At 38.4% G+C, this 25,416-nt stretch overlaps 1 protein-coding gene across 4 annotated transcripts in view; it reads left to right on the plus strand.

Moving 5' to 3' along the window:
* Window positions 1–3,211: 3,211 nt before the first annotated feature.
* Window positions 3,212–25,416, plus strand: part of KLHDC10 (kelch domain containing 10) — a 97,355-nt gene continuing 75,150 nt past the window's right edge. The window contains exon 1 of one of the 4 annotated variants that reach the window (XM_061414702.1): window positions 3,212–3,614. In XM_061414702.1, the coding sequence (XP_061270686.1) occupies window positions 3,449–3,614 (166 nt within the window). In that variant the 5' untranslated portion in view covers window positions 3,212–3,448. The remainder of the gene's footprint in view (window positions 3,615–25,416) is intronic. The other 3 variants (XM_061414704.1, XM_061414700.1, XM_061414703.1) reach the window with 3 other exon arrangements.

Raw genomic sequence — 25,416 nt, forward strand, 5'->3', positions numbered from 1 at the left:
AGTCAACTCTTCGTATGAGGTGGCCAAAGTACTGGAGTTTCAGCTTTAGCATCATTCCTTCCAAAGAAATCCCAGGGCCAGTCTCCTTCAGAATGGACTGGTTGGATCTCCTTGCAGTCCAAGGGACTCTCAAGAGTCTTCTCCAACACCACAGTTCAAAAGCATCAATTTTTTGGCGCTCAGCTTTCTTCACAGTCCAACTCTCACATCCATACATGACCACTGGAAAAACCATAGCCTTGACTAGACGAATCTTTGTTGGCAAAGTAATGTCTCTGCTTTTCAATATGCTATCTAGGTTGGTCATAACTTTTCTTGCTAAAACTTTTGATTTTATTCAGTTTTGTGTTTTTTTTTGTACAAATACTCACCAACATAATGTCTTGTTTCTTTTTGTTATGCTAGCAGCTTTGATTATCATTGCCAAGGACTATTATGTCACAAGGGGTTACGATCCTCTCATTTTTTTCATGTTGTTTTTCTTGACATTGACTTACAGACAAGATCAGTCTAGATATTACGGAGACTGTCTCCTTGGATTTATTAGATCATTTCACATGCCATTTAACTTGTTACTTTGACCCTTGAAAGTTCCTGTAAACTGGATAGTAGCACTTAAATCTTCATTAATTCAAGTTAATGTTTTTGGCATGATTACTTCATAGGTGATATTGTGTACTTCATAGTACATCATTTGAGCAGGTACGTATTATTCACGTGCACTTATTTTGAAGGCCTCTCTCCAAATCATGTCTGTATTCATCATTGTATCCATATTCTACATTAAAAAGTTAAACCTTAACCATTTTTAAAGACTTTTAAACTAATTTCATAATTTTAAATTTAGTTCAGAATAAAATTTTCATTTTGTTACTGGAATTTTAAATTACTTATGTAACTATACGAGATGGTTTTCAGTTGATTGGTTAATATCACCTTATTTTTGAAGATTCTTTTTTTCCTTTTTATTATGAAGAATTTTAATATATACAAAGATGGGCCAGCTCCCCAGCCACTTCTCCCTTCTTGTATTATTATTAATTTTTTTTAATGAGCTACAATTCACATACCAGAAAACTCACTCTTTTCAAGTGTACAGTTCAGTGGTTTTTAATATATTCACAAAGTTGTGCAGCCAATACCAGTCAGTGATTTTTAATATATTACAGAGTTATACAACAATCATAAATCTCTTTTTAGTTGAGATTTTTTTTCCTCCAAATCTCTTTTTATTTCTTTCTTTTAAAAATTTTATGTATTTAATTTTTGGCTGCTCTGGTTCTTTGCTGCTGTGCAAGAGGTACTCTCTAGTTGCGGTGCGAGGACAGACTCTAGGTGCCAGGGCTTCAGCAGTTGCAGGGTGTGGGTTTGGGAGGACAGGCTCTAGGTGCCAGGGCTTCAGCAGTTGCAGGGTGTGGGTTTGGGAGGACAGGCTCTAGGTGCCAGGGCTTCAGCAGTTGCAGGGTGTGGGTTTGGGAGGACAGGCTCTAGGTGCCAGGGCTTCAGCAGTTGCAGGGTGTGGGTTTGGGAGGACAGGCTCTAGGTGCCAGGGCTTCAGCAGTTGCAGGGTGTGGGTTTGGGAGGGCAACTGGGCTTAGTCGCTCACAGGCATGTGGAATCTTACAGAGTAGGGACTGAACCAGGTCCAGTGCATTGGCAGGCAGATTCTTAACCACGGATTACCAGGGAAATCTCCAAATCTTTTTCCTTTGTAATTTTTTTGAAGAAATTTGCTTTATCCTGTAGAATATTCATAGTCTAGATTTTGCTTTTTGCATCTCTATAGTATTTTTTAATGTTTCTCTGGCCTCCATATTTCTTATAAATTGGTAGTTAGATATAGATATCTGATGGGATTCTAGTTCAATTTTTTTTCTACAAGAGTACAGTCATGTTTCCATTCTAAAGGCATATGTCTCAACTTTTTGTGATAATATAGTTGATGCTCAATGGCTTGATCTCTCAATTCATCAGAGGTTACAAAATGTTGATAGTCTTATCACTCATCATTTATTACTTGGAATACTCCTATAAAAAGAAAATTTTCTTCATCTACTACTTGGTTACTCAATGGTACAGATTCTTTATAAATATTAACATTTTATTAATTTTAATATTTTAGAGCCAGAGACTCCGCCCCGATCTCAAACATTTTCTTAAGTAGTGCTATCTAATGCTTCATGGGAAAAATTATCTGCCACGGGGCCTAAAAATAACAAAAGGAGGCAGGGACAGTGAAACTCCAAACATGCACCAAGAGGATACACATCCTCAGCTCCAGCAGATTTTCTTTTTTCTCCGCATCAAGTAAGGTTCTCCTGTATGAAAAAAAAAAAGTCACCTGATCTAAAAATCTTGAAAAGTTTTGTTTCTCTTGAGGAATTCATATGGTTTTCTCTTACCATTCATAAACATCAGTGAACAATCTATTTTCCTACTTTGCACTGTGCCCAGTTAAGTTCAAAGTCAAATTCTCCATTTAATTTTGGACCAGTAGAATTCCTGATCTCTGCATCTACATTTTTCTTTGATCTTCATCCTCTGTACCTGTTCCTGTCTTCCAGCTGGTTCGAATTTCCTACGAGCAAAAAGGAGTTTCAGCAAAAACATTTACAGTGCCGTCAGTCATCTGCGAAAGAACCTTTTTCTTGGCACTCTAATTCTCTGCTGGATGTTATTTAAGGAATCTAACATAATAAACTTGAAATGGTTTCTCATTGGGATCTCAATTTGTATTTCTACGGTTATTGGTGAGCTCGAACATCTTCCCACATTTGTTAACCAGGTTTAAAATTGTTCGTTTGTGTGAGACGTGGCTTGTATTGAATCAGGGAGGAATTCGCCAGTGGACTGAAAGGACAAATGAAATCTCATTCTTACATTTAAGCTTTGACTCTGCCTCTGCTTTTTTTCCCCCCGTCGAAGACAGCTCTTTGAAGAACACTGTATTGCCTCAAAATATGGGTATTGTGTCAGCGTCCTGTTTCTGGTTTCAGTGTTTATGGGGAAGAGTTCCTGAGTGTTGAATACGCCTGGATTCCCGGCTATCGTCGGGACTCTCTGCAGGCGTGGCCTCTCTCACTCGGCCTTCGATTGGCCCGCCTGACCCCTCAGGAGTCACCGCGCCTTGCTTAGCGTGGTGGATGCGACTGATGAGTGGCTGCTTCTGCCTTTCTCCAACCCCCCCACCCCCGCAACTTTTTTCTTTCTTTTTTTTTAAGCCATAGCTATGGTTACCACGTCTCTCCCCGCCTCCCTCCACCTACCAAGAAGACGACTGGCCATTGGCTATCTGTCACCAAGTTACTCGGTCATTGGCCGCTGGTGAGACCGGGCGCTCCCCCTTCCCCGGTCTCCCGGGTCTCTTGAGGAGCCCAGGAAGGAGGCTCCGCTAGTGCCGCCGGGCCACGGGCTGCCGCGACCAGGCTGCGGCAGTCGTTAGCCGGTCATGTCGGCCGCCCAGGGCTGGGACAGGAACCGCCGGAGGGGAGGAGGCGCAGCCGGCGGTGGCGGCGGAGGTAGCGGGGCCGGCGGGGGCAGTGGGGGCAACGGGGGTCGGGGGACTGGTCAGCTCAACCGCTTCGTGCAACTCTCCGGGCGGCCGCACCTGCCAGGTGAGTGGTGGGGCACGGTCCTGACAGCTCGCAGGCGGGGTGGGAAGGTGACTGCTCCCTTTTCTTTTCTCCCTGCCTTTCTTTTCCTTGGGAGGAGCAAAGGCAGGCCCCACGCACAGCAGAACGATGGGGGGCTTAGAGAAAAGGAAAGGTTTCTTTGAGGTCAGGGAGGGAACAGGAGCACGGCGGAAAAAAAAAAAAAGTATTTTTGATCTGTTGAAAGCTCTGTGTTGAAAGTTGTTGTGTTTTCTTTTCAAAGGAGAGGCCGTCGTCTCATTGACATTCCCAAATGTTTGGCTTACTCGGTTCCCAGTCTCGTCCTCTTCCGCAGTTTGATCTTGTAAAAGAAAGACATTGGCGCCTAGCTGTGGGAAATTATTTTTAAAGAAAGAGGGAAGAGCATTCCAAGGAGTGATTTTTGTAAAAACCACCTCGAGTGTGTAAGAGTTAGGCATTCTGAAACAAGAAAGGAGGAAGAAGGGGGTGGGTGGGAGGTGGGTATGAAACAGAACCAAGAGAATTAGGGAAACTAATTGAATTATTAATATTTTGGAATATATGTAGAATGGATAGCGTGTATGGATTTTAACGGGAAAAAATGAAAATCAAGAATATTGTTAGTGACAAAACTATGCTGTGTCTACCATATGAAATCCCATGGACAGAGGAACCTGGCAGGCTACAGTCCAGGGGGTCGCGAAAGAGTCGCACCCTACTTAGCGACTAAACACACACACCTCATATGAAAACAGCTTATTGAAAACTGGAAAATGTACCCAGTGTGATTATTTAACGTTTTTGTGTAAATTTACTATCCCTGTGTTCCGATGCCTTGAAAAACAAATCAAATCGATGTGTGTGTGCAGCAAATTTTAAAGAGCTACATTTGTAGGTGAATAGTCAGTATAGAGAATGAAGGTGTACTGCCCAGAATGTCAAATATTATGTTAGGCAAGCTTATTTTTACCATGAAGAGAACTATCAAGAATGTGTGTTAATCATTCACCATGTTTTTTGTGAATAAGATTGAAGTTGATTTTATCAGTGATTTTATATTTGTTTAGCTGATGAGTTTTGAGAATGAGGGTGTTTATTACCATGCCTTGTACTAAGTAGTAAAAAAATTATTTGATTAATTTGAAGAGAAAGGGAATTTTGCATATTCAGTTCGATACTTGCTTATGCGTTTGTGATAAGGTTATTGATTTATGCTAGAAATGCACATTAATCCGTTTATATGCACGATTAAAATTAACTGTGAAGCAGTATTTATATATAATACACCAGGAGTTGGGTTTGATATGATTGTATCAGACTGGGTATTCTAAAATTGCTAAGTATGTACTCTTTAACATCAAAAAGGAAAAAGGAGAAATCTTCTTTTTTTACTCCAAAGTAATAGCAAAAACTTTCATTTTTGTATATTGACAGGTTAGAAGATACCAAAGACTGTAACTAGTTTGTTCTCTATTACTGCAATCTTAAATCTTTGAGTTTAGATTAATTATACCATAGACTTCATATTGGCATTCCCAGGCTCCAAGAAACTGGTTGGTGCACTTCCTCATTGCCACCACTTGATGGCAGTGGAAGCCTTGGTTTCTGAAAAGGGGCTTCAGTGTGGAGCTATTTCTGCATTCTCTTTGCACACAAGACCAGTAGCAGCCATTTGTCCAGAGGTAAAGATAAACGTGTTTAAACTGTGAAAATTCATGCAATGGGGCCATTAGATGATTTTTCTGCTTTCTTTCCCCCTTGACTGGCGTTTCATTCTTTCTTCCCCAAGTAGAAAGCCTCAGTCTTCTCTTGACTCTCAAAAATTGGTAACATCTGATATTTCAAAATATACTTTGAAATTCTTTCACACCAGTTATTTTTTTTTCTCCCCAAGCATTTCATTTTAAGCCTTACCTCTCTCCTTGATTGAAAGGTTTTATTTTGAGATATTCAACAAGATTTTAAGTGAAAGGGAGGGGTAGAAATATCTAGGCTTTTTTTATGGCTGACCCTGGAGATTAAAAAATAATAGGAATAATACATCTTTGTAGGTAACTTTCTGCCACCTTTGATTTCTAATCCCATTTAACATTTTTCCTCCTGCTCTACCAAGATTTTCAGGTACTGGGCACTGAGCAACCCTTCTTACTTTTTTGCGTATCTACCCTCTCTCCAGGGAGCTCTGGTGGCTCAGGGGTAAAGAATCTGCCTGCCAATGCAGGAGATGCAGGTTCAGTCCCTGGCTCAGGAAGATCTCCTGGAGGAGGAAATAGTAACCCATTCCAGTGTTCTTGCCTGAAAAATGCCATGAACAAAGGAGCTTGGCGGGCTCCAATCCCATAGGGTCAAAGAATCGTACTCGACTGAGCATGCACACAATACACCCTCCTCCAGCCACCAATGAAACAAAAACAGGACTATCTGGTCTTGGGGTTGTCTCTCTTTCACCAATAGCATCTTTATCCCTGCAGTTATGCAAGCCTGAAACTTGGGCGTCCTCCTTAACGGTTTCCTCTTCCTTGCATTTCTGGTATAATCAGTCCCCAAGTCCTATTTATTTGATTTGTGCCAGTCGATGCAGCCATCATCCCTGCCTTAGGTCTCCTACACTAGCTTTCTAAGCAGTCTTCCTGCTTATACTCTTGCCCTCCAGTTTGTACAGCACACTAATCTTTTGCAAGTACGAGTCTGTTTTCTTCTCAGCTTACAACCCCTTACTAGCTTTTCGTTCCTCTTAAAATAAGGCAGAAATCCTCAACGTGGCCTAAAAGCCACTGAGTGGTATGGCCCCTCTCTAGCTCTCCAGATAACCCTACATCATGTTGTCTTGTTCTTTGATCTTTTCCCATGATCTTTAGATTATGCTCCCTTCTGCCACAGGACCGTTGTACTTGCTGTTCCGTCATCTAGCAACCCTCTTAATCCTCATTCTGTTCTCTCTCTCTCTTTTTAAGCTTCTCTCCCATTGGATCTCAGCTTGATCACACTGTTTTTCAGAAAAGTCATCTCTGACCTTTTATTTGTTCTCTCCATACACACTAGTAGCCCCATGTGGTTCCATTTGTATGTAATTCTTTGATATGCATGATGTGTTACTCTTTACATATATTTACACACACATACATCAAATATATATGTGTATATACATGTATTCATATACAGGCATATATGTATTTTAAAATTCTAAATTAATACATTGGCATTATGTGTAAACAGTTAATTTCTTGTGAATGTGATTGATTAGTGTGGTTCAGTTCCGTATTGCCCCATTGACTCTGGACAAATGGATACAATCAGTTTCTTAAACGTAAAGATAGTGGACTAGACTTTGCATCTGTGGTGGCAGCACAAATAATGCTTTGTGAAACCTTGTTTGAACAGCTTCTCACCTTTTTTTTGTCTCCTAAATTACAGTAGTGATTATGCATTTGCCCCGTAGGCCAAGAAATTCATAGCTTCTCAGACCTGGGTTTCTCCCTACTCAATCTTTCCACACGCAGTACAGAACAGGGACAGTGCTCTTGCAGTCATAGAGCTCAGGGGCATGGAGATCATGGGGACAGTGGAACCCACTTATTATTGTGATTTAAGTGTGTAAATTTGAGTGAATGCCATGTGTTACCTAGGGAAACAGTTAAATGATGTTGCTAATATGGGGACTGGAAAACTGACAAAGAAAAAGGAGGAAAAATACAACAATTGGTAAAGCTGGGTAAAAATAATACTGAAAATATTAACTGAGAATTTTTCTTGTGATATATGTTTATAATATAAGGCACAAATGGTAAAAGGCAAATTTTCCTTCTTCCTTTGACCAATAATTGGCTTCTTTCCCTTGAAGGAACTGATTTTGTATGTATCTTTTCCAGAAAAGTGTGTGAGTGTGTGTGTTGGAGGGAAGAAAAATGGTAGCATTTCTTTGTTTGGATGGGCATTTAAAACATTTACAGTCTTACTAACACAAAGGATGATACTGTTAATATTTTTGTATGTATATAATTTTGCACATTAGTGAGTCTGTCTTTAGAATAAATTCCTAGAAGTACAATTGCTGGGTCAAAGGATATGTGCTATTTAAATTTTGATAGATATTGTCTGTTGCCTTTCATAGAGGTTGTGCCAGATTGTGTTAATTGGTGTTGGAGTTCTGGCTTCCTATAGATTTGGTAACAGAGTGGGTTATTAAACTTTTTTTATGTTGCCAATTTAAAAGGTATATTTTCTTCATTTTTTCAATAGGTATAAAAACCATACAGCCATATTTGTTTCCTTTATTTATAACATCTGCTTATATTTCCTATTTACCTGGTTATGTTTTTTCTGTTGGAATGTTTAATATTGTTTGCAGGAGCTCTGTTTTACAGAAATTATTTCCTTGTCTCAGTTATGTGTTGCAGATACTTGTCACAGTTTCATTTAGCTTTTGACTTTGTTTACAATATATTTTTTCAGCAGAAATTAAAATATTTGTGTAGTTTAATTATTAATCTTTTTTTGATTTTAGGTTTTTTTGATCATAAGAAAGGCCTTTCCTATTTCAATATTATTGATATTTCTAATTAAAATTAAAATTCTTGTGTTTTTCTTGGTATTTTTATAATTTATTTTTAAGTTAAATGAATTTATTGGTACAAAATTTAGTTAGGTAAAGTATTTAGGCAGGATTTAACTTCACTTTTCTTCTAGGTGGCTACCCAGTTATCACAGTATTGAAATATTATCTATAATATTACAATATTATAATCAATTATAATATTGTAATATTATATAGATTATAATATTATCTATAGGTGTGCTTAGTTTCTATATATAATTTGGTATTTTTACTAGACTTTTATTCTGTTTCATTTATCAGATTACTTATTTATACCTAATGACATCATTCTTTGATTATAATCCTCTTTCATTCTATTTTTTGGAGTTTTCCTGGATACTCTTTGTTCTGTAAAACTTAGTTTATTGAGCTCCCTCCCCCCATCTTCTGGTATTTTTATTGATACTGCATTATATTTGAAGATTGATTTAGAGATGATTGACTTCTTTTTGAGATTCAGTCTCCTGTTCAGGAAGAGGGTGTACATTCATTTCTTGTTTTTCAAATTTGTTTTTGTATCCCTCGACAGCAATTTAAAGTTTTTTTCATGTAGACCTTTTACATTTCTTTTGTATGTATTCCTGGTATTTTACCTTTTATTGTTGCTATTGTAAATGGGGCTTCTATTACTGTTATATCTTTTATCTTGCTCTTTGATCATGGTAATGCTATTAATTTCTGAGCATTAATTTTGTACTTGGCCACCTTTGGAATCCCAGTACTATCTGTTATGGTTCTCCAGTTGTTTTTCTAAAGTTTTGCAGTTAAATAATATCACTGGGCTTCCCAGGTGGCTCAGTGGTAAAGAATCTACCTGCCAATGCAGGAGACGCAGGAGGTGCAGGTTAGATCCGTAGGTTGGGAAGATCCCTAGGAAGAGGAAATGGCAACCCACTCCAGTATTCTTGCCTGGAAAATTCCATGGGCAGAGGAACTCGGCGGGCTACCGTCCACGGAGTCACACAGAGTCAGACATGACTGGGTGACTGCACACAATATCGTTAGCAAATAAAGATAACTTTATCTTCTCTTTTCCAGTTTTTATACTTATTTCTTTCTTTTGGCAAATCAATTTGGTTAGTACTTTCCAAAAATATTAAACAGTAAAATAGTAGTGGATTTTTGTCTTACTCCTGACTTAAATGCGAGTTTTTTCATGCTTTCCTATTAAGCCTGACTTTAGGTTAAAGTGTACATACTATGTTAAAGTAGTCAGCTCTTACCATTTTACAAAGATTTTTTAAAATATGGAAGTTAAACTTTCAGCCTCTGTGGGAATTGTGTGATTTTTCTCTTTTGTTTACTATTGTGGTGAGTTGTCCTAATAGATTTACTGTTACTGGACCATCCTTGCTTTATTGTGTATTATTTTATATGTGCAATTGGGTTCTGTTTGCTAAACTTTATTTAGAAATTTTGCATCACTCCTCTTAAGCTAAATTGCTTTGTAGTTTTCTTTTATGTATTTTATCTTTGTTGGATTATGCCACTTTCATAAAAATAATTTCAAACTTTTATTTTTCTATGCTTTTTTCTCCTCTCTGGTTAAATGGCCTTCAAGTTAAGTGTTTGGTTGAATTGCCTGTGAGATTATTGGACCTTGAGTATTTTGGGAGGAGACTAGCTCTTTGACAATTATCTCTTTACTTCTATGATAATTTGACTGCTTATCGTTTATATCTTTGTGAGGAAGCTTCGTCAATTTATATTATCCTACAAAATAATCTGATTCACCCACTTTTTCAAAAGTATTTGTGTAACATGAGCAAGGTACTCTTTTATGATTAAAAAAATTTCCTGTGTCTGTGACTACACTGTCATTTTCCTCATTATCACTTCTTATTTAGTATATGTGAGGCCTTGCCCTTTTGTTGTTTGCAACCAAGTCTTGGATTTTTTAAAAAATTAGTTCTCTTATTTTCTCTTTTCTTATTTATATTTTTCTCTCACTGTTTTAAATCCTTCCTTTAGCTTTTGTTATGTTTATTTTGTGGCTGTTTTCCTGTCTTATGTGGAATCCTTAATGGTCTTTTCATTCTTATGTTTGTGTATGTTTGTGTGCGTGCTTAGTCATATCTGACTCTTTGTGACCCCATGGACTGTAGCCCGCCAGGATACTCTGTCCACAGAGAATCCAGGATTTCCCAGGCAAGAATACTGGAGTGGGTTGCCATTTCCTTCTCCAGGGGAATATCCCCGACCCAGGGATTGAACCTGCATCTCCTGCATTGGCAGGCAAATTCTTTACCACTGCACCACCTGGGTGTTAAATTTTGAGTTTTCTTCTGAACAGTACTTGAGATGTGTCTTGTAAGTTATAGATTTCTTGTATTTATTTTCTGAATATTTTTGTAGTTCAATTTTTTATTTATTTTCTTTAGCACAAGAGTAGTTAATCCTTTTAAACTTTAACATATCCATTTATATGGCTTTAGTAGCATTATTGAGATTTAATTCACATACTGTACAGTTCACTATTTAAAGTGTACAATTCAGTGATTTTTTAGTATATTCAGACTTGTGGAATTATTACCACAGTCAATTTTAGAATATTTTTATCCCCTCAAGAAGAAGCCCTATGTCCCTCCCTTATCTTCCTGCTCCTCTTCTCCCCCACCCACTAAATAACCATAATATACTTTCTTTCTCTCTATATTTCCCTGTTATGGACTTCTTCCTATGAGTGGAACCATAGTGTTTTTGACTGCCATCTTTCACTTTCCATACTGTTTTAAGTTTATTAATTTGATGCAGATATCAGCACTTCATTCCTTTTTCTGGCTAAATAATATTCCATTGTATGAATAGATCACATTTTGTTTATCCATTAATGGACATATAGATTGTTTTTCACTTTTTGGCTGTTGTAAATAAACATTTGTGTATAGATCTCTGTGTGGACATATGTTTACATTTCTCTTAGGTACATGCCTAAGTAGGATTTCCCTGGTGGTGCAGTGGTAAAGAACCTGCCTGCCAATACAGGAGACATGAGATGAGGGTTCGATCCCTGTGTCAGGACACAGGGATCTGTGTCCTGAAATACATCTCAATTTTCCAGCTGAGAGGCAGCCTCAGCCTCATGCGGTTACAGGTGTGGATAAAGCAGATAGCAAACCCTTCTGTGTGCAGCACATTTTCTGGGAGGGCCTCTTACCCTGCTAGGCATGTACTCCCATTGCAGTGGGTAGGAAGGTGGTGTATTTGTATTTAAAACAAATGTATCAATACAAAAAGGAAATGTATCCATGCCTGGGAAACCCCATGGATAGAGGAGCCTGGCAGGCTACAGTCTATGGGGTGGCAAAGAGCTGGACATGACCGAGCAGCTTTACATACACACATGTACACACACACATATCTAGGTGTAGAATTGTTGGGTCATTTAGTAACTATGCTTGACATTTAATCATTTCAAAACTGTCAAACTTTTCCAAAGTGGGTGAAATTTTACATTCCTACCAACAGTGTAAGAGGGTTCCAGTTTTTCCACATCCTTGTCAACACTTGTTGTTATCCGACTTTTTGATTTTAGTCACCCTAGTGGGTATGAAGTGGCATCTCATTGTACTTTTTGACTTGCATTCCCCTCATGACTAATAATGTCAAGCATCTTTCCTTGTTTTTCCCTTTTCTTTCCTCCTTCTTTCTAGTTCTTTTTCTTTTAAGGTATGATTGACATTGTTCATGTTTTCATGTACTTGTTGGCTAATTGTATGTCTTCTTTGGAGAAATGTCTATTAGATCCTTTGCTCAATTTTTAATTGGATTATTTGTCTTTATTGAATGGTAAGAACTCCTTATACATTTTAGCTCTCTCTACATTTTTTTTTTCCAGGTGGGCCTAACATAATCGCAAAGTTCCTTTATTTATTTATTTATTTTTTCTTTACAATATTGTATTGGTTTTGCCATACATCAACATGAATCTGCCACAGGTGTACACGTGTTCCCCATCCTGAACCCCCTCCCATCTCCCTCCCCATACCATCCCTTTGGGTCATCCCAGTGCACCAGCCCCAAGCATCTTGTATCATGCATCAAATCTGGACTGGCAATTCGTTTCACGTATATTATACATGTTCCAATGCCATTCTCCCAAATCATCCCACACTTGCCCTCTCCCACCGAGTCCAAAAGACTGTTCTATACATCTGTGTCTCTTTTGCTGTCTTGCATACAGGGTTATTGTTACCATCTGTCTAAATTCCATATATATGCATTAGTATACTGTATTGGTGATTTTCTTTCTGGCTTACTTCACTCCGTATAATAGGCTCCAGTTTCATCCATCTCATTAGAACTGATTGAAATGTATTCTTTTTAATGGCTGAGTAATACTCCATTGTGTATATGTACCACAGCCTCTCTCTACATTGTATATTTTATGTATTTCAAGTCCTTTGTCAGATACATGGTTTGTAAATATTTTTCCTGTTCTGTGGTTGTCTTATCAGTTTCTTAATTGTGCTCTTTGAAGCATAAAAGTTTTAAATTTTGGTGAAGACCGGTTTATCTTACTGTTGTTATTTATTTATTTGCTTTTGCTTTTGTTGTCATGTCTAAGAATCTTTTTCCAAATCCAGGGTCATGAAGACCTGTGTTTTTTCTAAGAATTTTATAGTTTTGCTCTAACATTTATGCATGTGGTAAAGGTTATCTTAATTGACTGTCCTGTTGAAAAGACTGCTTTCCGCCATTGAATAGTCTTGGCATTCTTGTTGAAAACCTGTCAACCTTAAACATGTATAGGCTTATTTATGGACTTCTTAATACTGTTCCATTAATCTGTATGTCTGTCCATGTGCCAGTGCCATGGTGCCTCAATTACTGTTGCTTTGGACCTAGTTTTGAAATCAGAAAATGTGAGTTCTCCTGCTTTATTCTTTTTCAGGTTTGTTTTGGCTATTTTGGGTCCCTGCAATTCCATATAAATTTGAGAATCAACTTGTCAGTTTGTAGGAAGAACTCAGCTGGGGTTCTCATAGGGATTGCCATCTGTACATCAGTTTGAAGATGTCACCGTCTTTTAACGTTGTCTTCTAATCCCTGAACGTGGGATATTTTTCCATTTATTTGGATCTCCTTTAATTCTTTCAACAATGTTTTATGGTTTCCAGAGTTTGTTTACATTCATATCTCGCTTGCCTTTCTCAAGCAAGAAAATGTTGTCCAGGTGCTTTACTCTGCTTTCAGTAGGGTTTGTGCTCCTTTGTATTGGTTACAATGAAGATTTCATTTCTGCGTTGGTTTTATTTTTTTCCTTCCATTTCTTTTCTGTTCTCTGCCTGCTGATATTTTGTCTCTGTTATCTTGTCTTCTTCAAGTTAGAATTACTTGTCTTTTCTGCCCCTGAGGCAGCATTAATTTTAGTAAAGCTTATTGTCTTCCACTTCCTACCACCACTGTAAAAGGAATACAAGCTCTCATAGTGGCATTATTTATAAAAGCCAGTATATGGAAACAGCATAAGTGTCCATTAACAGATTAATAAATAAAGAAGATGTGCTGTATATATACAATGGGATACTATTCAGTCATAAAAAAGAATGAGATTTGGCTGTTTGCAGCAACATGGGTGGACTCGGAAGGCACTTTGCTGGGTGAAATAAGGCAAACAGAGAAAGACAAATACTGTATGATATTACTTATATGTGGGATCTAAAAAGCACAACAATCTAGTGAATAGAGCAGGAAAAAAAGCAAGCTCACAGATACAGAGAACAAGCTAGTAGTTACCCATGGGGTAAAGGAGGCAGGAGGGGCAATACAGGGGTAGGAGATTAAGAGGCACAAAATACTAGGTAGAAAATAAGCTGCAAGGATATATTATACAGCCTATGGAATGTAACAAACTGTAAATGAAATATAATCTTTAAAATTGTACATCACTATATTGTACATCTGTAAAATACATAATACTGTATATCAGCTATACTTCAATTTTTAAAAAAGGAATACAGCTCATTATTAAAATTTGGAAAATATTGAAAACTTGAAACAAGGAGAAAATCATCTATAGTAATTCCATTTGATACTTGTGTCAGCATTTTGATATTTTGCTTTTTTAGTTCTTTATCAGTGAATTGTGTTTTATTTAATATTATATAAATCATTACATACTACTAGTGGCAACTTGGGATTCTCTTAAACCTGTTCTGTATTTAAATGTTTTCTCTTATTTTACCAAGTAGACTCTGTTTCTCCTCAATTTATCATACGAATAACTGTTTAGATTTTTTTTCTAGCTGATGTACTATTTTACTTCTTTTCTTCACAGCCAAGGTTTTGGAAGAATAGACTCAATTGTTTAATTTCTTTTTTTCCTCTTCAGTCTATTGCACTTCTCACTTCTGCCTCCATTGTTCTACTCAAGTCTTCTTGCTAAGGTAATAACTTATTAACTGCCAAATTCATTAGATATCTCTTAGTCTTCATCCTACCCAGTTTCTCTAGATTTTGATTTCGACTAGCCCCTTTACTAAAGTCTGGGAATATATAACTAGACACAGTCTGTATTCCTAAAGAGCTCTTAGTTACCCTTTTTATTGCTTGAATTTCTCATTAGTTTTTCTTTATCTGGTGCTTAATACTGATATCCAAGAGTATATCTGTTTGTTTCCCTCCTCATTCTTATATTTTCCCCTGGGTGATGTCATTAATATCCTGACAACATACAAATCTGTCTCTAGACCAGACCTCTTTTCCTGGCCTGTTTGCCATTGGCTACTAGACAGTGCCACTCAAGTGACTAATGAGTGCCTTAAATTCAGCTTGTCTGAAAACAATTTCATCATCTTTCCTGCCAAACCTGTTCTTGCTTCTGTGTTCCTTATTCTGATTAATTTAATGGCTACCTCATCAATTTAGTGAATCAAGCCAGAAATCTGAGAATTACATTAGATTCCTTTCTTTTGCTCACCTCTTGTACAGTTGGTTACAAAGTCTTGCCAGTTTTTCCTCTTTACTCTAATTTTTCTGACCTTTTCTGCCACTACAGCCTCACCACTTATGTGTTTCATTTTATATTTCAGCTATAGAACTATTTGCAGTTAGTTGCTTTAAATTCTTAGAAGAAGTTAGGTTGGGAAGGAGATATTTTTTAAGTTGCAATTTCTTGCAGTACCACACTGTGTCATGATTCTGCACATAACCATTTTTTCTTAGACTGCCATTTCCTAAATCCCTTCTAAGACCCACCCAAGTATACGTTACACAGCTGTTTTTCTGTTCTCTCTTTTAATGCAAATAGATTACTTATACTGAGTAGTTACTGTGTATCTGCCTCTGTTCACGGTGTTTTACAAATATTAATTCATTTAATCCTCATAACTTTGTGAGGTAATTAGCTTTCTCATCCCCTTCTGTAATGAAGAACTGAGGCTTATAGAGAAGCTGCAGAACTTGCAAGAAGTGCATATAGCTAGTAAATGACAGAGTTAGGATTCAGACTGTCTCTTAGACTTCAGAGTCTGTGCTATTGTGCCTCTTCTTTGTGCCATCACTTTCTTTTGTTTATACAAAGGATCACAGTACTTATATTGAATTGCTTTGCAAGTATTTGTTTTCGAACTTATCTAACTATGGGCTTTTTAAAAAAAATTGGAAGACAATTGCTTTGCTTCTGCCTTACAATGTGGATCAGCTGTTAGTATACATACATATATCTCCTCCCTCTTGAGCCTCCTTGCCACCCCCTCCTCAATCCACCGCTCTATGTTGTCACAAAGCATTGGGGACTGAGCTTCCTGTGTAACTATGGGCTTCTTAAAGGGAAAAATAACGTTTTATTCTCTGTCACCTTCCACAGGACTAGAACACTGCCCCATTTATAGCAGACTTTTCATAAATATTTATTGAATGAATTAGTAATTGTCAATATCTACTCAGGCAGAAGAGTTGAGTTTAGGTTATTTTACATTACATAAGGCTAAATAAACTTCTTTAACCTAGGAATTTAGCACATACAGTTTTTGCATGGCTTTTCCAAGTACAGTTTTATGTCTAATCTTATCAGTGGTTGTTGTATCCTTCTGTCTTTTCCGCGATTCCACCCCTTCCTGCCTTTTCAGACTTTTCAGAATATTTACATTTTTATCACTTACCTGTCTTCTGACCCTTTCTGTTGATCAAGTCATCCCTTTAGCATTTGAGCTTGCTCAAGTTTTATCTTTCTGGTTGTGCCCTTTTCTTCAGAGCCAAGTTTGTGAAAATATTGACTAGAGTTGAGGTCTTCATTGCATATCTCCCCGTCTTTTCTTTGAAGTAGCTCTTGTTAAAGTCACAGGTGACTTATGTGTTGTCAAATCAGGTGATGTTTTTCAGTTTCCACCTTACCTGATCTCTCTTCATTTTGAAACATCCTTTTTCCTTTGCTTCTCTGGCATCAGCTCTGGTTTTCTTTTTGTGTCTGGCCACTCATACTAAGTCTTCTTTGTTGATCCTTCTTCTACCAGGCCTTTAAGGAATTGGAGTTCTCAAGTCTTGGTCCCATGCCTCTGCCCTTCTTTTTTCAGATTATTTTAGGTATTTTTTTCCTAAATCCATGGTGTTCATTTTTCAGTTATATATGAAGAAATCAGGCCACTTTGTAATTCTGCCTAAATCGCTCTTGAGGGCCAAATAGTTGCCTTCTTCATGTCTCCACTTACATGGCATTTACCCCTCAAGTTCAGCATGTCTAAAACGGAATTTGTGACGTTTCTTTATTCTAAGGGGGGAACTGTTGGACAGTTTTAAGCAAGGGAGTATGTGATGTGATTTACATTTTTTTGTGTATGTGTGATTTTCACTTTTTAAAGCTTACTGTAACTGCCAGGTAGAGAACGGATTGTGGGAAATGGTAAAAGTGAGGCATAAAGGCTATTTAGAAAAATACTGCAATAGTCTCCTAAAAAGATGGTAGTGGCTTGGAACAGGGTATAGTGGTATAAGTGGTGAGAATAATTAAATATGAGATATATTTTGAAAATGGTATGAACAGGATTTATTATGAGATATGAAGGAAAGAGAAGAATCAGGATGACTGCAAAGTTTTTATCTTAAGCAACCGGATGGATGATGGTGTCATTAAATGTGATGGAGCAGACTGAGACAAGAAGGATTGTGGAAGTCAGTCAAGAGTTCTCTTTTGGCTGTGTTAAGCTTGACATGCCTATTTGACATCTAAGTAGAGGATATAAGGTAAACAATCCCCATATATAATCAAATCAAGGGAGAGGTAGAGGCTCAGGATATAAATTTCGGAATTATTAGCATGCAGATGGTACTTACAGTCACTGTGGAAAATTCTAAAAGAGATGGGAATACCAGACCACCTTACCTCTCTTCTGAGAAACCTGTATGCAGGTCAAGAAGCAACAGTTAGAACCGGACGTGGAACAACGGACTTGTTCAAAATTGGAAATGGAGTACGTCAAGGCTGTATATTGTCACCCTGCTTATTTAACTTATTTGCAGAGTACCTCATGCAAATGCCAGGCTGCATGAAGCACAAGCTGGAATCAAGACTTCCAGGAGAAATAACAACCTCAGATATGCAAGATATGCAAGTGATACCACTTCAGTGGCAGACAGTGAAGAGAAACTAAAGAGTCTCTTGATGAAGGTGAAACAGGAGAATAAAAAAGCTGGCTTAAAACTCAACAGTCAAAAAATTAAGATCATGGCATCTGGTCACATCACTTCATGGCAAATAGATGGGGAAAACAATGGAAACAGTGACAGATTTTATTTACTTGGGCTCCAAAATCACTGAACAATAACTGCAGCCTTGAAATTAAAGACTCTTGGTCCTTTGAAGAAAAGCTATGACAAACCTAGACAGTGCATTAAAAAGCAGAGACATCACTTTGCTAAAAAAGATCTGTACACCCAAAGCTGTGGTTTTTCCAGTAGCCATATACAGATGTGAGAGCTGGACCATAAAGAAGGCTGAGCACTAAAGAATTAGCTTTCGAATTGTGGTGCTGGAGAAGACCCTTGAGAGTCCCTTGAACAGCAAGGAGATCAAACCAGTCATTCCTAAAGGAAATCAATGCTGAATATTCATTGGAAGGACTGATGCTGAAGCTGAAGCTCCACCACTTTGGCCACGTGATGCTAAGAGCTGACTCGTTAGAAAAGACCCTGATGCTGGGAAAGACTGAAGGCAGGAGGAGAAGGGGGCAACAGAGGATGAGATGGTTGGATGACATTACCTACTCAGTGGACATGAATTTGAGCAAACTCCGGGAGATAGTGAAGGATAGGGAAGGCTGGCATGCCGCAGTCCATGAGTCACAGGGAGTCAGACATGAGTTAGCGACCAAACAACAACAGATGCTGTTTTTAAGATCTTTTTAAAAAAAAAAAACACAAAAAACAGTCTTTAGTATTTTTGCACACCCAGATCATTAGACTGTTACCAGTATCTATACTGGGCAAACTTGTAGAACACATAAAAAAGTTATGCTCACTTACATATGTAAATATGATTTCTTATTATTGAACTCAACCTTACCTGCCTGTCATTTTTTTTTTTTTTTTGCCTGTCATTTTTTAAAAATTATTTTTGTTAAACTGAAAAACACTCTATAAGCGTGATAAAATAGTATACAAGGGAGACCAAATCTCTCTTCTCCTTAGATCACTAATTCTCCAGAGGTATCACATCTGTTAGTTTTTAGTGTATCTTTCCAGAATTAAAATTTGCATATGTATACATATAAGTATGGAGTTTCCCTGATAGCTCAGTTGGTAAAGAATCTGCCTGCAATCAGGAGACCCTGGTTCCATTCCTGGGTTGGGAAGATCCGCTGGGCAAGGGATAGGCTCCCCACTGTAATATTCTTGGGCTTCCCTCATAGCTCAGCTGGTAAAGAATCCGCCTGCAATGTGGGAGACCTGGGTTCGATCCTTGGGTTAGGAAGATCCCCTGGAGAAGGAAAAGGCTACCCACTCCAGTATTCTGGCCTGGAGAATTCCATGCAGTGTATAGTCCATGAAGTTGCAAAGAGTCGGACACGGCTGAGTGACTTTCTCTTTTGCTTCACATGTAGATATGTTATCTTTATTTTTGAACAAATTAAAGTAAATACATAAAGAATACATGTTCTTTCTGGAGTACATATTCTTTCTGCACCTATTTTTATTTTTACTAAAAATATATTGTAGGAATTGTTCTATATTAGTATATTTAGATTGATCTGATTCTTCTTCATGGCTGAAAGTATTGCATTGTATGGATGTATAGTAATTTATCAGCTACACAGTCTTTTTAAAACAATTTTATTGGAGTATAGTTGATTTTCAATATTGTGTTCTTTTCAAGGTATATAGCAAAGTGCCAGCCACACAATTGATAGATATTTACATTTTGTCTGGTCTTTTACTCTTTAAAAAGATTGTGTAATGCATGGTGGTAAATATTGCTGACTTGCCCTTCAATATCTGTGTTTTTAAAGTTTTCTTTAAGTTATAGAATTTTAAAACTCACACTGATAGTTATCTCTTTACCTTACTCAACTTTCCCATCCAGCTAGTCTTTAAGCCCTTGTGTTTTATCCACATATAGTAACTATTATTAGCTAAGAATTTTTATAAACATTTACTCATAACCTAATGAGGAGTAGGTACTGTTATTGTTCCCTTTTCATAGAGAAAGAAACTGAGGCCCAGAGGGTAACACCTTTTCTAAGGCCATATAATTCACAAGGGACAGAACCCTTATGATTTGGATGCAGGCAATGTGGTCCCAGTGTCCATGCTTTTAACTTCTGTGCTGTCCTCGTCTCTGTTGCCTGTCTTTCCCAGTAGTGCCATAATTCAGGTGTTCATTGCCTCAAATTTGACTTTATTAATACAGGTAAAGGCTTCCCCAGTGGCTCAGTGGTAAAGAATCTGCCTGCCAAGCAGGAGATGCAGGTGCAGTCTATGTGTTGAGAAGATCTCCTGGAGAAGGAGATGGCAACCCACTCCAGTATTCTTGCCTGGGAAATATGGACAGAGGAGCCTGGTAGGCTGCAGTCTCTGGGATCACTGAAGAGTTGGACATGACTTAGCAACTAAGAAGACAAATAGACAACACAAATATGGGTTATTCCCCACTTTTCCAAGTTTACACCACTTTTAAGAAAGTCCTATGTTAGTGTCTGTTTTCACTAACTGAAAGAAATTGGAAGAGGATTGTCATTTTTATGATAAAGCAAAAATATGGGTTCAGCATTTGTTTTGCAGTGAGCTGGTACAGAGGCAGCACACACCCCAAGCAGCGTGAGTGGCCCTTCCAGGCCCCTTCCCTGGAAACTACACTCATCATCTCAGCATCAGGCCACCATAGCTTTGCACTGTGTCTGTGAGCATGTGGGCTTTATCAGGATTTATTTTGTACATCAGTTAGCACAAAGGTAATTAAGGTAATTGCTTCTTTGCATAACACCATTTTGCTTAGGAAAGGTTTCATTGGGAACGGTCTGCTTTAGGATAACAGGGGAAACCTGTAATGTTTTTGTCACTTTCAGTCTTCCTTTTCTGTTTCATTCTATATACTGAAACAAGATTAATCTGCCCAAAGTGTAACTATGATTATTGCTTCCCAGATCAAAATCCTTAGTACCTTCCTGCTGCATTTAGAATTCAGCTCTATCTCATGCTCTTTTTTTTATATTGCTGTACTGTCAGTCAGTTTGCTCCAAGCTTTATCTAAGGTGTGATCATTGAGTTGTCTAAAGACTAGACAATGAAATTAGAAGTAATTAAACCAAAAAAAAAAGATGAGGTAAACAGTCATTGGAGTTGAATGGTGCTTTTTTAGAAAAGTTGCTTTCCCTTTTTACTTAGTGTCTCTTGCCATATGGTTTCATCAGCAAACTATCAACCCAGTTAATTTGAATCAGATGTGTAATTGATCAAAGCTTAGCTGCAAACATCTTGGTGTCACATAAAATAAATTCCTTAAAACACACGGAAGTACACAAACTTGATGCAGGAATATGAATTTTCTAATGTGAATTAAAAAGGACAAAAGAGAAGCTCCAGCAAGACGGTAGGAGGGGCAAAATTGTGTTTAGAACCAAACCCCATTCCCACTAGAGACTCTCAGAGGGCTCTAACAAAACCTGGAACACACAAGGAGACCCCACAGAGCCTTAGCCAGACCTGCCTGTGAGGGTTTGAGTGTTTTCTGTGGAGGTATGGGTCATCAGTGGCCTGCCGCAGGGGCAGGGACTCGGTGCAGCAGACCTGGCTGTGGCATAAGGCCTCTTGGATGAGGTCGCCATTAACCCCACCATAGAGCCACCAGAACTTACACAGGACTGGGGAAACAGACTCTTGGAGGGCACAAACAAAACCTTGTGTGCACCAGGACCTGGGAGAAAGGAGTAGTGACCCCATAAGAGACTGACCCGGACTTTCCTGTAAGTGTCCAGGAGTCTCCATTGGAGGCGTGGGTCTGCGGTGGCCTGCTGCAGCATTGGAGGCCTGCTGCAGGGTTGAGTGTGGCAGTGCATGCATGGGACCTTTTGAAGGAGGTCACTATTATCTTCATTATCTCCACCATAGTTTGGTCTCAGGTCAAACAACAGTTAGGGAACACAGCCCTGCCCATCAACAGAAAATTGGATTAAACATTTACTGAGAATAGCCCCACCCATCAGAACAAGACCCATTTTTCCCCACAGTCAGTCTCTTCCAACAGGAAGCTTCCATAAGCTTCTTATCCTTATCCATCAGAGGGCAGACAGAATGAAAACCACAATCACAGAAAACTAATCGAACTGTTCACATGGACCACAGCCCTGTCTAACTCAATGAAACAATGAGCCGTGCTGTGTAGTGCCACCCAAGATGGACAGGTCATGGTGGAGAGTTCTGACAAAATGTGGTCCACCGAAGAAGGGAATGGCAAACCACTTCAGTATTGTTGCCTTGAGAACCCCATGAACAGTATGAAAAGGCAAAAAATATGGCACTGAAAGATGAACTCCCCAGGTTGGTAGGTACCCAATATGCTACTGGAGAAAAATGGAGAAATAACTCCAGAAAGAATGAAGAGACGGAGCTAAAGCAAAAACAATGCCCAGTTGTGGATGTGACTGGTGATGGAAGTAAAGTCTGATGCTATAAAGAACAATATTGCATACAAACCTGGAATCAAGGTAAATTGAAAGTGGTCAAACAGGAGATGGCAAGAGTAAACATTGACATTTTAGGAATCAGTGAACTAAAAATGGACTGGAATGGATGAATTTAACTCAGATGACCTTTATATCTACTACTGTGGGCAAGAATCCCTTAGAAGAAATGGAATAGCCCTCATAGTCAATGAAAGTCCAAAATGCAGTACTTGGATGCAATCTCAAAAATGACAGAGTGATCTCTGTTCATTTCCAAGGCAAGCCATTCAATATCACAATAATCCAAGTCTGTGCCCCAACCAGTAATGCTGAAGAAACTGAAGTTGAATGGTTCTATGAAGACCTACAAGACTTTTTAGAACTAACATACAAAAAAGATGTCCTTTTCATCATAGGGGACTGGAATGCAAAAGTAGGAAGTCAAGAGATACCAGTAATAACAGGCAAATTTGGCCTTGGAGTACAAAATGAAGCAGGGCAAAGGCTAACAGAGTTTTGACAAGAGAACACACTGGTCATAGCAAACACACTCTTCCAACAACACAAGAGAAGACTCTACACATGGACGTCACCAGATGGTCAATACCGAAATCAGATTGATTATGTTCTTTGCAGCCAAAGATGGAGAAGCTCTATACAGTCAGCAAAAACAAGACCGGGACCTGACTGTGACTCAGATAATAAACTCCTTATTACAAAATTCAGACTTAAATTGAAGAAAGTAGGGAAAAACCACTAGACAATCCAGGTATGACCTAAATCAATTCCCTTATGATTATACAGTGCAAGTGACAAATAGACTCAAGAGATTAGATCTGATAGACAGAGTGCCTGAAGAACTGTGGACAGAGGTTCATGACATTGTACAGGAGGCAGTGATCAAGACTATCCCCAAGAAAAAAATGCAAAAAGGTGAAATGGTTGTCTGAGGAGGCCTTACAAATAGCTGTGAAAAGAAGAGAAGCTAAAGGCAAAGGAGAAAAGGAAAGGTATACCAGAGTTCCAGAGAATAGCAAGGAGAGATAAGAAAGCCTTCCTCAGTGATTAATGCAAAGAAATAGAGGAAAACAATAGAATGGGAAAAACTAGAGATCTCTTCAAGAAAATTAGAGATACCAAGGGAACATTTCTTACAAAGATGGGCAAAATAAAGGACAGAAATGGTATGGATCTAACAGAAGCAGAAGATATTAAGAGGTGGCAAGAATACACAGAAGAACTATACAAAAAAGATCTTCATGACTCAGATAACCACGATGGTGTGATCACCCACCCAGAGCTAGACATCTTGGAATGCCAAGTCAAGTGGGCCTTAGGAAGCATCACTATGAACAAAGCTAGTGGAGGTGATGGAATTCCAGTTGAGCTATTTCAGATCCTAAAAGATGCTGCTGTGAAAGTGCTGCACTCAATATGCCAGCAAATTTGGAAAACTCAGCAGTGGCCACAGGACTGGAAAAGGTCAGTTTTCATTCCAATCCCAGAGAAAGGCAATGGCAAAGAATATTCAAACTACCACACAATTGCACTCATCTCACACGCTAGCAAAGTAATGCCCCAATTCTCCAAGCCAGGCTTCAACAGTATGCAAACCATGAACTTCCAGATGCTCAAGCTGGATTTAGAAAAGGCAGGGACACCAGAGATCAAATTGCTAACATCCATTGGATCTTCAAAAATGCAAGAGAGTTCCAGCAAAACATCTACTTCTGCTTTATTGACTACTTCCAAAGCCTTTGACTGTGTGGATCACAACAAACTGAAAAATTCTGAAAGAGATGGGAATACCAGACCACCTGACTTGTCTGCTGAGAAATCTGTATGCAGGTCAAGAAGCAACAGAACTGAACATGGAACAACAGACTGGTTGTTGGAAAGGAAAGGAGTATGTCAAGGCTGTATATTGTCACCCTGCTTATTTAACTTATATGCAGAATATATCATGTGAAATGCCGGGCTGGATGAAGCACAAGCTGGAATCAAGATTGCTGGGAGAAATATCAATTACCTCAGATATGCAGATGACACCACCCTTATGGCAGAAAGCTAAGAAGAACTAAAGAGTCTCTTGATGAAAGTGAAAGAGGACAGTGAGAAAGCTGGCTTAAAGCTCAGCATTCAGAAAACGAAGATCATGGCATCCAGTCCCATCACTTCATGGCAAGTAGATGGGGAAACAATGGAAACAGTGAGAGACTCACTTTTTTGGGTTCCAAAATCACTGCAGATAGTGACTGCAGCCTTGAAATTAAAAGATGCTTGCTCCTTGGAAGAAAAGCTATGACCAATCTAGACAGCATATTAAAAAGCAGAGACATTACTTTGTCATCTGTCTAGTCAAAGCTATGGTTTTTCCAGTGGTCACATATGGATGAGAGAGTTGGACTATAAAGAAAGCTGAGCACTGATGAATTGATCCTTTTGAACTGTGGTGTTGGAGAAGACTCTTGAGAGTCCCTTGGACTGCAAGGAGATCCAACCAGTCCATCCTAAAGGAAATCAGTCCTGAGTATTCATTGGAAGGACTGATGCTGAAGCTGAAACTCCAGTACTTTAGCCACCTGATGCAAAGAACTGACTCATTGGAGAAGACCCCGATGCTGGGGAAGACTGAAGGCAGGAGGAGAAGGGGATGACAGAGGATGAGATGGTTGAATGGCATCACCGACTCGGTGGACGTGAGTTTGAGCAAGCTCTGAGAGTTGGTGATGGACAGGAAGCCTGGTGTGCAGCAGTCCATGGGGTCGCAAAGAGTTGGATACGACTGAGTGAACTGAACTGAATGTGAATTGGGTATCTTTAAAAGAGGTAATGTCTTTAGCTTTAAATACTATGTATATACAAAGGAAAACATTGAGGAAAGCATTCAGGGAGAAAAATAACTTCTCAAAGCTGTAACAAAATCTTTTCTATTCAGTTTTGATTTTAAGTCCAAAATTTGTGCATTTTTAGAAAGAATACTTCAGTACAAGTGTTCTTGTGAAATGTTACTTTTTGTAATTTTTGTTTCTAAGTAAAGAACAGCTATTTCTGAATATAATGGTTCATGCAAATATCTTACTAGAAATCATGTGTACTTTGGCTGTATTAATAT

Source organism: Bos javanicus, chromosome 4 (genome assembly GCF_032452875.1).
Source record: "Bos javanicus breed banteng chromosome 4, ARS-OSU_banteng_1.0, whole genome shotgun sequence".
NCBI classification, from domain to species: Eukaryota; Metazoa; Chordata; class Mammalia; order Artiodactyla; family Bovidae; genus Bos; species Bos javanicus.